This window comes from Oryzias latipes, chromosome 17, assembly GCF_053564925.1.
Source record: "Oryzias latipes strain Hd-rR chromosome 17, Olatipes_Hd-rR_3.1".
In the NCBI taxonomy this organism is placed as follows: Eukaryota; Metazoa; Chordata; class Actinopteri; order Beloniformes; family Adrianichthyidae; genus Oryzias; species Oryzias latipes.
The window spans coordinates 11,784,022-11,799,971 of record NC_136253.1 but is presented as its reverse complement, the minus strand read 5'-3'; the positions used below and the strand labels follow the sequence as shown (position 1 = coordinate 11,799,971).

The following is a 15,950-nucleotide window of genomic DNA, read 5'->3' as shown; positions in this document are numbered from 1 at the left end:
GAAAGTACCGCTAAAAGCAGCCGTCATTCACATGTAGCTCCTGCAGTGGAAGGTAAAGATTGCAGTCAAAAAATAAAACTGAATGATCTCACACAAAAGACATTGAGACGTGTTGACCAAGGCCATGGTAAAGGCTGTTTAAAATAATTTCTCTGATCTCTTGTCATCTGTGTCCTCCATGCATTGTCAATGAGACAAACGATGAGGCTAACAACTTAACGTTAGCTTCTCCCACACACAACAGGAGCATCAAGTTTATGAAGACATTCTTGGACACGTATTTAGCATTGAGTTTGACACGCGTAAAATGAAGAAAATTAACAAATAAATAAAAATAACTTGACGCGCGTCAAAAGAGGCAACAGACTCGAATTTGGTGCATGTATCGTGTTCGGTGTGAACGCAGCAATAGGGCTTGGTGTATTTGTTCAGAAGTGTTGCATTTTTCTCCCAAAAGTGCGACTTCTACTCCGGTGAAAATTATAGTCTTAGAGGGATAAGTTTGGCCGTTTTATCTGCATATCCCACAAAAAGAAATACAATTTAGTCCAAATCATTAAAAACAAATAATAATAATAATAAGAACACCACCAGCTGTTTACTCATTTATCCCTCATGAACTGCTCCATGAACAGAGAACAAGCCTCAAACCGTCTAACGCCATCCGCCCGCTCGTCCATCCACCACTTCATCCCAATATTGTTTATTATACGCTCCAAAGACATTGTTAACTCTCATTAAAATCTAAAAATCAATGTTCAGGACCTGCTGCCAGAGGCCTTTATTAAGATAAAATGAAAGAATTCTGGAGTCCATTACCATCTCCATCTTTATTATCTACATTGCATTTGTTCTGTGATTTATGTGGAGCTGCAGAAGCAAAGTGCTCCATCCATCTTCTAGACATCCACAGATCCCTTCTCAATATTAAGATTAACGCCACACTTGTGCAGTTCAGAGCCACAGACGTGGAGAGTATGATATTTAATGTGGACGTCTAAATCTGAATTAGATCCAAGTAAATCTGAGCTCCATGAACAACCAGCTGACAAAATTAACCAATCACAACTTTTCAGGCATCATTAATTTCCTTGATTATGTTGGAGATGAAAAGGAGGTGTGGAAACACTGACTGCCCGTCTAACTGCAGCCTGCTGCTCAAAGAGGTTTGGCGTTCAAAGACAGTTAAGAGACACCTTCATGTTTCACACTGTAGTTGACCTTCCTCTTTGGTAGGTCAACTGAACCTGAGCTCCAAAGTTTGTAACCTGAATGGATGTAGTAGGGAAAAACCAGACAAACCCAGTTCCATGTTTCAGTGTAAAATGAAGAAGTCCAGTGTCCTTGTGGTCTATAAACTCAGTGTTTCCCCCCAGAATTTTCTGACTTTTATCTTTTGCAGCCATTAGGCTCCAACTATGGAACAGTTTGCTGGATGTTTTAAAGAATTCAGGCCTTCTTCTGCTTTGGATTGTTTCATACCACCTAGAGAAAGAGCAGTGCAATTCCAACAGCTGTTCGTTTGGGGGCGCTATTGCTTGATATGAGCTTTGACCAGGACGGTGGGGAGAAAAAAAAAAGCAAAAAGAAATCCAGCAGGTCTGTCAGTCTTCAAGCTTTCATACCTTTAATCTTTAATTTCCTGTGGTTGCTTCCACGCATATCTCTGTTGTCTTGGAGGACAAACTCCATAACCGTTGCTAGTGAAGTGACCATCAAATAGGAACATAGTATAAAACCCACCAAAGAGACCAAAACTTAAACTAAAACCAACAAAAAATTATAGAGACTGAAATGAGCAGGTAAGATGAGGCCTGGGCTTTTTAAAATAACCTAAAAATTGAAGATGGTGAGAAACAGAAAAGATTAGGACTACAGAGCTTAAACCTTTGTCACAATTGCCTCCATCTGTACGTGACACGCAGGTGACCTGCACAAAGCCTCATGGGCCGTAGTTGCTCAGTGAGCCTGTACAATCAAAAATTTGATGCACATTTTTTTTCTACGGGTGTGTAGCAGGCAACCGGCCATGGTGAGAATTTATGCTACCAGGCAAGTGTCGTGCTAAACACACATTCTGACATGTGTTTCAGCATATGGTGTTCACTGGACTGTCAATACCCATGCTTGTGCATATACTGACAGTTGGAGAAGGCTTCTTAGGAAATGTTCACAGCTCTATTCTGATATATGAAAGAATTGGTGTCGTATAATACCGGCCAGACACAAACAACATTTATCGATTTCTCTTCCATGATCAATTTTCAATCCGAGTCCCTGATTGGTCAAAATTTAACAGGTTTAACTTTCAGCTTTTGTTCGTAGAACCCTAAAACAGATTTTAGCATAATGTGGCCATTTGAACGCTGCCGAGGACGGTGTAAACGTAGCTTCATTGAACATACCACTGTAAATAAGGGGGGGGGGGGGGGGGGGGGGAGTAGGTGAGACACAAGCGTGTCATACATATTTCATATTTCCGACCCCTTCAAAATTATGCAGACTGCTCATAGAGCCTGTTAGTACTATTCCTGTAATAAGTGAAAACGTGCCCACCCCATTCATAACAACTAGAGTGTGGCGTAAGGTCAACATTCCACACCAGCACCCATATGTCAAGAGTGCGTACAACTTAATTTTCATGACGTCCTTCTGAGGTGTCTGCACGAGCCTCAGGAAACTTCAAGACATACCTACACTCCCCTTAATGCGTTCAGTCAACCCAAAAACCTGCAACAGCGATATTGGTGCATGTACCCAAGGCTTTGATATAGTCTTTTAAAGATGCATCTCCATTCCATGGTCAAAGAGATTGGACCATACAAACCAGATTATCAAGATGCTGAAATATGAATGTGACTTGATAAAATATTCATCTCTCACTCCAACATAATCTGGTTTACTATGACCTTCATCAGGTGCTATTGAAGGAACTGCGGGGCCTTCAGCTCTGCTTTGACAGAAAACATTCCTCACATCTGCTGGTCCGGCTCACATGTTTCACGCTCACTCTTTTCAAGACGTGTCTGCTAATGTATTCTTGCACTTCAGCAGCTGTTTGTTCATCTGAGCGTTTGTGCAAAAAAACTGAAGTTGCCCCACCGACCCATCCTCTTCCTCCTCCTCTTCCTCCCTCATCCAGGAAACAGCAGTCTCAGGTTTCTTGTGGCTTCTGCTTCATCCAGCCCACATGAATATTTAAATAAGCTGCAGTGCCCGCCCCACAGCAAGTCCACTATCTGCGGCTGAATCATAATTCAATTTGAGCACAACGTATTTATCACGAGGCACTGAGCGTTGAGCACTCGCTGTTAAATGTTTATGAGGCAAAGCTGGGGGGGCATTCGAAAAGATCCAATCTGCAGCCATCCATCTGAAACGGTTCCTCTGCATGAGCAACCTTTGTCTGAGGCTGAAGAGCGACATGTGTCTACATTCCTCAGCAGACGAGGGATCAGCTGAAGTGTCTCCACTGTGCCACAAAAAAAAAAAACAACAACTTTCGTTTATCTGCCTTTACCTTCGAGGAATGTTTGAGGCTGGTTCCTCCACATTTCTGCCAGTCCCGTTTACACCTTCATCCCGTTACAGGGAAGCTTTGCTTTTTGCTTTTGCTTCTGGGTGTTTTAGTTACTGTGACTTTCATCGGGACACGCAGCTGTGCAAACGACTACAGACCGTCTGCATGGACACACGAAAACAGGGCTAACAGAGTGTGGCAAAGGTCTCGGAGACCTTAGTAAATAAGAGAAACTGGTTAGAGGGTTGACTCCGTTCATGGAGAGGGAATATGCAAAAAGATTTGTCTGAACTTCTCCAGGTCTTAAAACTAAATTCAGTTCAAGATCAAGTTTTATTTAGACATTCAGAAAGAGAATCATGCAAAGCGTGAGAAAACAAGAGACAAACATATTTGCTCATGAAATGACTTTGAAGAATGTCTCAATCCAACTACCCGGCATGGTAGGGGATGCATTATGATTTGAATTTGTTTGAGCAGAAGAAAATAAATGTATCAATGAAATAATGAATGTATGAATACATAAATAGATGCATGGCTGAATGGATGATTTGAATTTGAGTGTGTTGAACAGTATGTTGGTGGAGCCGTTGATCTCAAATCTAAAGGTTGCAGGTTTGGTTACCACCTATGTGTGCCTATGTGTCGAAGTGTCCTTGGGCAAGACAATGAAACCCCAAATCTCGTCGGGTGGTTATAGGTTGGCGCCAGTGTTTGGCAGTGGAGCTGCCATCAAAGTGTGGATGTGTGTGCGCTTGGGTGACTGTAAAGCATTTTGGGCCTTCTAAGCAGCTATAAAAATGCTATACAAGTATGCGCCATTCAACACCATCTCTGAAGGTATTTTGTCAAGCAAACACAAAAGGCAGGCCTTAATACATCAAAGCTTTTTTCATACTATTTACAGAATTTTATCAGCTCATGTTTCTTGTAAATGTGGGGAATATGTGCCATTTATTCCTACTTTTCAAGAGTAAAACTGTTGAGAAGAAGATGTTTTGATGACTTCCATGATTTAATTTGAAAGTGTGGGCTACAACAAACACTCTGGGTAAAAATAAAATGCTTAAAAAAATAGTGCAAATGTTGGGATAATCGTTTGATAATCGAATCGTAGGACCCTAAATCAAACAATCAGATGCCCCAGAGAGAACACCTCCGACATGAACTCTGCTGTGGTTCACTTAAGTCTGTTTTTTCCTGGATCATTGTCATCTGACACAGATTGTCCTGTTCTAGCTGTCTCTTACTGAGTGCTAAGACGAACACGCCAACCTTGACTGGAATCAGAGCCGACCCTATCTTGCTACTCCAGACTGCTATAGTCTTGTGTTTTGATTAAAAAAATAAAATAAAAATAAAAAACAGCAGACGCATAAGAACAAGGTTTACAGAGTGTCAATCAGTTTTTATTCTACATTTAGTCTAATCACAGACTTTGCATGAGAACTTGACTGAGTGCCCCCCCCCCCCCCCCCCCCCTCGCATTCCCGCTGGCTCCAAGAAGAAAAAAATTCCATAGACTTCTATTAAAGGCTGTATCACACAACCGCTACATACAATTTGTGCATTTTTCACTGATGAACTTTCGGTCTTTCGTGGTATATGCACAATATCCGTAATTCAGAATAGTTTCTTGTGTTTATCATTCTTCAATGTGCGCAGAGGTTTGTCCAGGGTCTTAGCCATCAGGCCCTTACGTAAATTCAGTTTTGAGACATTTAAAATTTTAGGTCCTTTAAATGAGCAGCAGTCCCCCCCCATTGTTAATTTATTTAGTTCATCCACAATTATTACATGAATTATACGTAACTGTGCACAATTCTTGTGAGAAGCACACGCAAGTTTGTGGCTTGCTATGACCGTTCCACGTATGTCTAACAGACTTTTCACACTGTACAACTTTCATATCATGTAAGAATTGCGTAATTTATGCACGAATCCCTAATTAATTGCATATAAACAGCCCAATAGTCACGCATGATTCGCATAGTGTGACGGGTATAGAGCATACAGCAGTCTATAACGGGTGGGGGGGGGGGGGGTTCTCGTTCTCTACCAATCATTTTCTATGGATGACGTCACACTCGTTCATTCTAGTTCTCATATAAAGTCTACGTATCCAATTAAATGATTGTTGATATTAATTGTGGCCCAATTTGAAAACAAAAAACCTCGGAAGCATGAATGCAGACAAAACTATGAATCTAAAAATGTTTGTGATGTGAAGCAATTGTAAATTTCAATGGCCCTTAAAACTGAATTGATATTGAATCAAATCCAGAATTTGGCAGTGAAATTCAGCTTTATTTGGCAGAAGAAGAAAAAAATCTTCATAAGTGTTAGCGTTAGCTCTCAGAGAAGCACTCAAAGCGTTTTCATTAAACGTTGACCCTTTTCTTAAAGCGTGACTGACGGCTCCACAATCACTCATCTCAGCACGCACTCTGGAACATGACATTTCCACAAATTATCTGCAAAATGAGCAGGAACGAATGACGAGGACAAAATGACACTGTGCCCTCCTAAATGTCTACGTTGCTATGACGTCTACAATCTATGAGGTTCCTTCAGTTTCGGTCAATTCTCTTATGAGGAGCAGCATTCTGGACCAATTCTGGACCTGGACCGAAATGCCTGAGTTGACGCTGGAATCACGTGACAGCTAAAGGTCCCGTCACGGCGGTCATTAGCTCCATCAGTTTGCTGCTGAGGGGTGGGCCCTGCCGCCAGGAGAACGCCAACAGCTGAGGCGGGAGCTCCATCAAAAGCAGCAGGCAAGGGAATGATTGCAGAGCTCGTCCATCCATCTACCAGCAAATTACAGCCACCATGAGGGAGAAATCAACCAGTGGAAGGGCAGGGGAGTGAGGGAGTAAAGGAGCTGGGAAAGAAATGAAAGAAGGAATGATGAAGACAGGAGGGAGAGAAAAAAGCTGAAACCATGAGATGACGGGAAGAAAAAAACAGAGGATGGATGGGGGTGGAGAAGAAAAGGATTTGACAAATGGGTCCAATTCAAAGTAATTTTTCCCCCCTCTTCATCATCCATCCCTCCTGTTTCCAGAGAGGGCCCAAGTCCAACAGGCTGAGTATCCCAAAAAACACCTGATTCAGGCAGTCTCCGCCCATCATCTCAAAACCTTAAACCGGGGCCTGAAGGCGACACTCCTGACCACACCCATCATTCTCACATCATCGTCTGCCCCAAAACCAGCTGAAAGAATGTGGCGAACTGACCCAAACATGGCGCAAATCAGCAGAGATGAATGGAGAAGCTCACCACTGATGTACTTCATCATGAATCAAGACTAAGGACTCTTCATTACCTTCTACTTCAACACTTCCCTCAAATGAAACAAACAGCCAATGGCAGAAAAAGAAAAACAAACTCAATCTGAATCAGAAACTTGACTTTTACAATAAAGGTTTCTGAGTTGGTCAAGTTCCTCTGAATACAAACATCTGGGTGTGAAAATCTAGTCTCAGCAGTCCAAACCTTAAGGCTCATCTTCTGCTCAAGGGTTCACTCAGATGGGTTCAAGTGTCACACAGAGGATGAGCTTCCTCCCCCAGAACTCAATCCAGCCTCCTCTTCCCTGTAGAGGGGTTAGAACCTACTCTCTGTTAGAGGAAAACATCCACTCCAAAAAAAAAAAAAAAAAAAAATCCTTCAAATTTTATTTGTATAGCCCAAATTCACAACAACAGTCGTCTCGATGGGCTTCGTATTGGTAATTGAAAAAGTGAAACATAAAATCAGAAGGATCATGAATACATAGAGTTCAATAGAAAAATACTAAAATGAACTAACAAACTGACTAAGCTAAACTGGCATCCCTGCCCTTAGACCCCCTTCACCAAAGCTTAAAGTCATGATTAAAAAATGTAGAAAAAAGCAGGCAGATTTCAGTCCAGAAATCTTCCTCTCTACTGCTGCTGGTACTCACTCAATGACCATGAGTGAATGCTGCACACAAGCGTGACGCAAGAAGCATGCACTTTACACATGGGGTGACTACAGAACTAAAAAAAAACCTGTAAAACACGCCTATGTCCACCCACTTCAGCCTGACTTACCAGTGTATGTTCTATACATGTTAGCTACTATCCGTCACTTGCAGCCCACTCGGAGAGATAAAAGAAAAGAAAAAAAAAATCAGCATGAGCTTTTGTTGCTCTAGATACTCACCAAGTGGTACACTACCTTGATATTTATCCAGGCCACCTTAGCGTACTGTACAGATTTACCATTTTTCATCTACTATACATTGTATGGTTTATGAATCCCAGGCTCCTGCCCACCAAGAGAGAGCACAAAACCACTAAGGTATTGCAAAAATACATGTGAATACTGAAGCTCCAGAAGAACAAGTCAAAGCTAAAAGAAAAAGGGTTGACCTGATAGAAAAGGCTGTAAAGTCACTCAGTTATGGCTGGAGGTTTTTTACAAAACAGCCAGGAAGCTCCAGAAATAAATACATTTGATCAAAAGCCTGAGATCAACTGTAAAGCAATAAAAAGAAGTCTAACCTAAATTAGAAAGGACAGTTAGAAACTGTTACACAAAACAAAACTGTTTCTTAAAATGAAGTTACACTGGCTACACAACTACAAAGCTGTGTGTCCTGGTTGTAAACTGTTAAGCTAAAGTTTGAATTGCTGCTTATCTATTAAGACTTTGTAGCTAAAAGTTAGCATATGTTGAGTTTTTCTATTTTATTCTAAATGAGCATAACAATAAGCAAAATAAAAAAAACCAGGCATCTGATTGAGTCACTGAACGGTTTAGATTCCATGTTGGTGTTAAGTTGAAGATTTGTAGACTTTTTTTTCTGCTGGAAGTGTGAATGTTTGTTTGCTTGGGATCTTGTAAGTGTGAAAATCTTTTATCGCTGTGACACGACACACTTGGATCAAAAATAACCCTTTATCCTCAAGCTAAATAAGTGGAGTGTTTCAGCTAAAAAATGACTTTTTACACTAACTTCACATCAGATCCTCTAAAAGTCAGAATAACTGATGAACAGCTCATTTATCCTTCAGCAGGTATCCATCAACTTTAGTGTTTTTTTAGTTAAAAGATAACAAACAAAAGACGAAGGTGGGCCTGCCTTCTGATTGGTTCCACATAAAGTCAAACTATTTTATGGGTTAAATGTATTTTTTTTATTTTTTGATCAAGCATTTAACTTTTTGTTTGTTTGTTTTTAATCTATAATTTAGGCTGTTTGCAGTTGGCAACCTCAAACACTGTAATAATAAAGTTTGAAGTTCCACAAGGCTCTTTTTGAGGAACCTTTTAGTTCTTTTCCATGGAGAAAAATGTAAATTTCTACAGGCAGACTTGATAACGGAGCCAGTTATTAAAATAACTAACAGCTAATGACATTCTCTGAAAGAGGTCTTAAGATCTTAAGGTACATCCATGGCAAATTTGCTGTTTGTGCCCCAAAATACACGATTTGTCTGAAATATCAACCTAACCGGCGCTTTAATACTCATTTTACGCAGACAACATACATAATTCAAAGGGGACTGAATCCAACAGCCATGATCAACAGGACTCGCAGCAACAACACAGCCGGCTGGGACGTCACCCATGGAAAAGGCCTCACCTCCTGTTCCAGCGAAATGAAGCCAATTCAGTGACCATTTTTCTGCCAAACGTGCACCGCCATTCAGAGCCAGTTGACAGTCCAAGTCAGTCTGAGTGTTTGAAGAGCACTACTGTCACCAATCATGAGTACGCTTTTTTGAAGTCCACACCTCTTCTACTTAACGTGGCTCAGGGGAATCTGTCAATCAAACCTCTGAGGGTCACTGCATGCTTTTAGTGATGCAACTGATTGGTCAATTTATAACTAAACATTTTCGGTAAAGAAAAAAATAGCATGAAAAAAAAATCGGTTTAGCAAAAAGATGATAAAATGATGTAGCAGAACAAGAATAGTTATTTAGACCAATAGAATCACTGAGTAACAGCTGTTTATTTATCTATAGAAGTCGATGGGATTTTGGCTTCTTGGAGCCAGCGGCTTCTTCCTGTTTGGAACACAAGGGGGTGGGGGGCGTCATTTTGGGGTTTGTTTTTAAATAAAGTTGACAAAGTTCAAGGGTTTTTTGTCACTAAGACATGAGGTGAACACAGCCGGAATGATTTTCAGCAGGAAAAATATAAATAAAATAAATCGAAAACATCTTTTCTCACATTGAATGGCTTTTTCCACGCTGCAAAACAAACGAGAAAAAATTCAGTTTAAAGCTACATCTGATTTGAACAGGAAGTTTCCAACAAGCATGATGGGAAATAACCAGGTTTATGCATCAAAATCATCTCTTTAGAGCTCTTCTGACGAAAACACATTGCTCCCCCTTCAGCAATGTCACCACACTGCTGTGAAGGACAGTCCTGCAGGAAGGGGGGGCACTGCAGAGAGAACAGATCCAGCGTGACGGTTTGTGTCCACGCCTCCTTCCAAAACCTTCAGTGTTTGTCTGCCATCCACACATCTGCAGCCATGCAGGTTATGAGAGAACGTAAAGGTTCAAATCCTCACTGGACTGAGGTGAACGGACGCTCTACTAACGTGTGGACACACTCCGCAGAGACAAGTCAGCATCTCCATCACAGCTTCAGCAGATTTCAGACAGAGAAGCAATTGCTATGGGGACATTAAAGCTGAGAAAAATGTAAAAATGAAGGAAAAGTGAATGGGAAGAGGGTGTTCCTCCCTGTGATTCCCTTTGCAGGAAGGAACACCAACAGGTCTGACAGACTCCAGGTCAATGTTAAAAGGGGAGGGAGTTAAAAGAACCAACCCTGTTCCATTTTCTGGACCAGTTTCTCAAACTTTTGGATTGTAGCAATATCATTAAAACAAGCCACCTTTGAAACATGATAAATAGACAAAATATAAACATAGTAATTTGAGAAAAGATTCTAAATGCTTTAAGAAGTTTGCTTATTTTATAACTTAAAAATCCAGATAAAATCTGAAGATGCCTCCAAAGAAGAATAATGTAAACTAATATGAATATAAAAACAGAGACTCCAAAATGCATCAATTAATATTATCAAGACGACTAAAAGACATGCAATATCTTGAACAGATGAAAATATGCAAAAAAATGGGCTTAAAATTGCAAAAACAAAGAAGTTATGAAAAGCACCAATGAAAAATGGCTCTAAAATATAGAAAACATACATAAACAGTAAGTATCTAAAATAAAACTAACAAAAAAGCTAAACAATGTTAAAGAGAAATAATGTGCACCAACATTTTAGTAAATACCTTTCCAAATTGTCAACTTTTAACCTGAACCGATGTATTTTTTTCCGTACAAAAGTAAGGCCAAACATGGTTTCAATTTTTGTTAGTGAAAAATAACATGGGAGTAAGTAGGGAAAAAAAGTATTTAAAAACTAAATTTTAGGCCTAAAAAAATTATTTTGAATGATCATTTGATAGCACTGAATAAAGGGGGTTCAAAATGAAAATGTGTGCTGAACACATCTGTTTACTTTTATTTGTTTACAGTATATATGAATAATGTATACACAAGAAGAATGTTCTATTCATGTCTATAAAAGAAATATTCTCTGTAGGAGAAATATGTGCATCTTATATGCTGTTACCTGCTGTTGGATGAATGGTGAAATATTCAGTTCTAGCAATTGTAAATGTGCCTCACTATCCATGAACCTCACAGCACGTCACTGTTGTAAACCATAAGCTCCCCATGGCCAGGGATGTGTTAGGAACAACATGTACAGTGGTGGACAAAATTGTTGGTACCCCTCAATTAAAGAAAGAAAGTCCACAATGCTCACTGAAATGACTTGAAACGTTCAAAAGTAACAATAAATTAACATTTGTTGAAAATTAAATACTCAAATCAGCCATTACTTTTGAGTTCATGATTAACAGAATTATTTAAAAAAAGAAATAGTGCTGGACAAAAATGATGGTACCTCCATAAAAGACTGAGAACTAATTGTCAAGGGGGTCATGATGAACTCAGGTATGTCCTTTAATTGACATCACAGCTGTTTTCAAACCCATAATCAGTCAGTCTGCATATTTAAAGGGAGACAAATAGTCACGTTGCTGTTTGGTGAAAAGGTGTGTACCACACTGAACATGGACAACAGAAAGCCAAGGAGAGAATTTTCCCAGGACATTAGACACAAAATTATAGACAAACATGGTAAAGGTAAAGGCTATGAAACCATCTCTAAGCAGCTTGAAGTTCCTGTGACGACAGTGGCAGATATTGTTCAGAAGTTTAAGACCCACGGGACAGTAGCCAACCTCCCTGGACGTGGCCAGAAGAGGAAAACTGATGACAAATTGAGGAGACGGATAGTTGGAACTGTATCTAAAGAGCCTAGAACAACCTCCAAAGACATTAAAGGTGAACTCCTAGATCAAGGTACATCAGTCTCAGATCGAACCACTCATGTTTGAGCCAGAGTGGACTTCATGGGAGACGACCAATGAGGACACCACTGTTGAAAGGAAATTATAAAAAAAGCGAGACTGGAATTTGGAAAAATGCATGTTGACAAGCCACAAAGCTTCTGGGAAAATGTCCTTTGGACAGATGAGACAAAACTGGAGCTTTTTGGTAAGGCACATCAGCTCCATGTTCTTAGACGCAAAAATGAAGCATACAACCAAAAGAACACTGTCCCTACTGTGAAACATGGAGGAGGCTCAGTTCTGTTTTGGGGCTACTTTGCTGCATCTGGCACAGGGTGTCTTGAAGTTGTGCAAGGTCAAATGAAATCTCAAGATTATCAAGGCATTCTGGGTAGAAATGTGCTGCCTAGTGTGAGAAAGCTTGGTCTCAGTCGCAGGTCATGGGTCTTCCAACAGGACAATGATCCAAAACACACAGCCAAAAAAACCCAAGAACGGCTAAGAGAAAAGTGTTGGACTATTCTGAAGTGGCTTCTATGAGCCCAGATCTGAATCCCATTGAATATCTATGGTAGGAGCTGAGACAGGCCATTTGGAGAAGACACCCGTCAAACCTGAGACAAGTGGAGCAGTTTGCTGATGAGGAGTGGGCCAAAATACCTGTGGACAGGTGCAGAAGACTCATTGACTAATACAGAAACCAGAAAAAAAACATTAACCTGAAACCAGTCAATTGCAGACTATGAATGTAAACAGAAGCTTCTCAATCTATTAGGAACAAGAATTCTTCCACTTTCGGCTTCTCCCATCAGGGGTTGCCACAGCGAACAAGTCGCATGGTAAATTTGGCAATGTTTTACGCCGGATGCCCTTCCTGACGCAACCTTCTCAAGCCGGCCTTGGAACCGGCACAGAGGTAGAGAAGGGAACAGGGAGCAGCCCGGAGTCGAACCCTGGTTTCACGGACGGAAGGCGCCGCAAACCAGCACGAGCTAAACCAGCTCCCTATTAGGAACAAGAATACATTTCAAAAATAAAGTTTTTCTAAAAATAGTCCGAAGAATATCAGTAATTTTTTTTAGTATCTGACTGATGCCGATACACTCAAATCATGCAAATATCGTCCGACACCGATACTGGCACCGAAATATCGCCAATACCTAAATGCTAAACAATGTTAACAGCAATGCACCAAACAAGCTAATGACAATAACATAAAAATGCTCCAGTTTTTGGATCATCTGTTGTATTTCATGTCTGCTGGGTTTCTCTGCTTTGGATTTTTTTTTTTTTAATTGCGTGTTTACAGAGACAAAGGATTCTGAGGATTATCGAGTAAAAACATTAAAAAAGGGGCGAAAGACTAAAGTAGATAAGAATGACTAAAGATAAGATAAGAATCTCCTCAGCTTTTCCCTCACAATTGCGACAGTCTAACCTTCTGATGAAGCCTCAGCATCCGGTGTAAAGGAACGGCGATCAGCTCTAAGAAGGCATCTGATTGGTCGGTGAGGCCGAGACCGGAGGACCATCTGTCTAAGGTGGTCAGGCAGATCGATGGAAAGCGCACTCTTACCACAGTCGTTGCTCTCAGAGTCCATGTTGCAGGTGCAGCGCTGGACCTCCGTCCTACTGTTTCCAGCTTCGGTCGCTCTCCGTCCCCCCCTGCACCCGCCTCCCTCACTGACACCCACGGCTGACCTTGCAGTGCAGAGCTTCCCCTTGTTGACAGCAGCAGGGCTGCAGGTGAATCATGACAACTCCTCTGGTCTGCCACAGCCCCACCCGGAGCCAAGTGCACAGGCGTTCACCCCCAGAGCGTGCTCAGCAGAGCTGAAGCATTTCTGTCAGCGTTTACACAGAAACCCTGAAGAACAATGCAGTCGGGTTTCTTTACATGAACCAGTGGGCCTCAGCAGTTATGTAACCCCCATGCCAACATGGAGAGATGTGGAGCGAGAACGTGCATACTTGAAAGCACATTTGGACCCCGGTGTTCACACTGCATGGGCAGGGAGGGGCTTTTTTTTTCTTTTTCTATTGTTTACAAGCACATGTCCATCGTCTACAGTTGACAGAGGCCTGTTGCAAAATGTCAAAATGGTGCAAATCTCATGAAGCTTGCTTCTGTCACAGCTCTGTTCAGGTTTCTGAAAGACTTTGTGTCATAATTCATGTTGTACACGCAAACCTTAATTGTCTTTTCCGTGATCAATTTTGAAAGGGTTGGCACTTCAGGGAATTAAAAGTGACACCATCCATACGTCACTACAAGTCCCTGATTGGTTAAGGTTCGACCTGGTTTAACTTTCAACATGTCTTCAATGGTTGCATGTTCTGTATGTAGAGCCCGAAAATGGTCATAAAATGGTCATCGCGTAGCGATGCGACGCGTGAACATGAGAGTTTTTAACACGGAAGCCCAAAACATACATTTATATAGACTTTTCACTGAAGGTGGTTCCTTGTTGCAAAAGGCAGTGTGAACGTTGCTTCATGCTTTCCAGATCACTTTAATGCCAGATTTCTAATCTTTCTCCCAACTGTGGTCTAAGCTCAGGAGAGTTCACAGATTCTTCAGAAGTAGCAGAAAATCTCTACGCAGAATGTAGAGCCTAAGTCGATCAGGTTCCTCAAACTAAAAATTGTGTCCGCATGTTATTAATTTGAGGCTATAATTTTCAAACTCAAACATTTGCCCTGAGCTGGACTGAAGAGTTGGTTTCAGAGTGACTAGAACTTGATTCAGTGGAAAATTTCAGAGCCAAACCATTATGAGCCTAATTCTCTTGCACTTCCAACAGGTGATATCGCAGATGCTAAGACAAGCAATGACCAGGAAAACAAAGATCACACAGAAAACAATCCAATTATCAGTCTAAATGTTTTTTGTTTTTTTTTAATTCAGACTTGTTCGGCAGAGTGACAGCGATCTAACTTCAATTCCACAAAACTTCAGAAACGTGACTTTATTTTGGAAAAAAAAGGGTCATCTTTTGAATTCCAGCAGCATGTTTGTTCTCCTTTTGTGGAAGTGTTTGAATGTTTGTCAACCAAAAGGAGAAAAGTCCAACTCTGAATGTAGTCCTACAGAAGGGGCTGTAGCTACTCTTCCTATGCTTATATCAGGTCAATAATATCCCACTGGGGCAGCCTTGGTGCGAAGGTAAGACGGACAGCACTGATGGGTGGATTGAAGGTCTTTTCAAAATGCGAACCAGGACACTTGGGTATGTGGTCCTGAATCCGAAACGTATCCGATCTTTTGAAATGCAACCTCCGTCTGAACGGCCAGGCCACATGTATCCGACCCGTACGTCATCGATACGCTACAAACGTCATCATTCTGCTTTCAAGTAGGCGGGAACGAGAACATAAATATCAACCATGGCGGACGATGCTCCTGAGACCAGTCAGTGGAAGGGAAGCGAGGTCACCGATAGGATTAATATTTGGGTGACAGCTCCATTTAGGCCAAATTTGAGGTCTCTTATCTCAACCAGGCAGGTTTTGAAATAAATTCCAGGGAAATGGCCGAGCGTGGTGTTGAACCTTTCCCGCGATTACCTTTTTTACTTTCCGACCGTGGTCAGAAGTGCGGGGGACAGAAGGCGGATCCTCCTTCAGGGTTCACTTCCCCGTTCGGACCCTCAGATTATCCAGAGCCGGTAAATAAAGAGTCAATAGCATTTATTCTGGGGGAAGCCTTCTTTTATTACCGTTCTCCTTCCTCCATAACACACAACATGAATGCGCGCCCCTAACACACTTCCTCCGGCCCCCTCATTCCCTACCTCGCTGCACACGCCTTCTCCTCTCTCTTACACACCCGCGCGCGGCCCCAACACAAACACATCCCCATTCCACAACTGTGGGTACAGACGATCCTGGCTCCAATGCCTTCTTAAAATGAGAAGATTTTAATTGTGCTGGCTCTTTTGTGAAAATAAATTTAATAATGCAAAAAGAGCTCCGTTGTTACCATCCATTGTTAACGTTAGCTA

General features: G+C 41.4%; 1 protein-coding gene across 7 annotated transcripts in view; it reads right to left on the bottom strand.

The window, feature by feature from the left end:
- The window catches only part of efr3a (EFR3 homolog A (S. cerevisiae)), a 113,544-nt gene that overhangs the window by 86,131 nt on the left and 11,463 nt on the right, over nt 1-15,950 (bottom strand). The window contains exon 1 of one of the 7 annotated variants that reach the window (XM_078934420.1): nt 13,523-13,616. The exons of the other annotated variants lie outside the window; for them this stretch is intronic. Coding sequence (XP_078790546.1) covers nt 13,523-13,547 — 25 coding nt within the window. The 5' untranslated portion in view covers nt 13,548-13,616. Of the gene's footprint in view, nt 1-13,522; nt 13,617-15,950 lie in introns of those variants that run through there. 7 annotated transcript variants of the gene reach the window in all.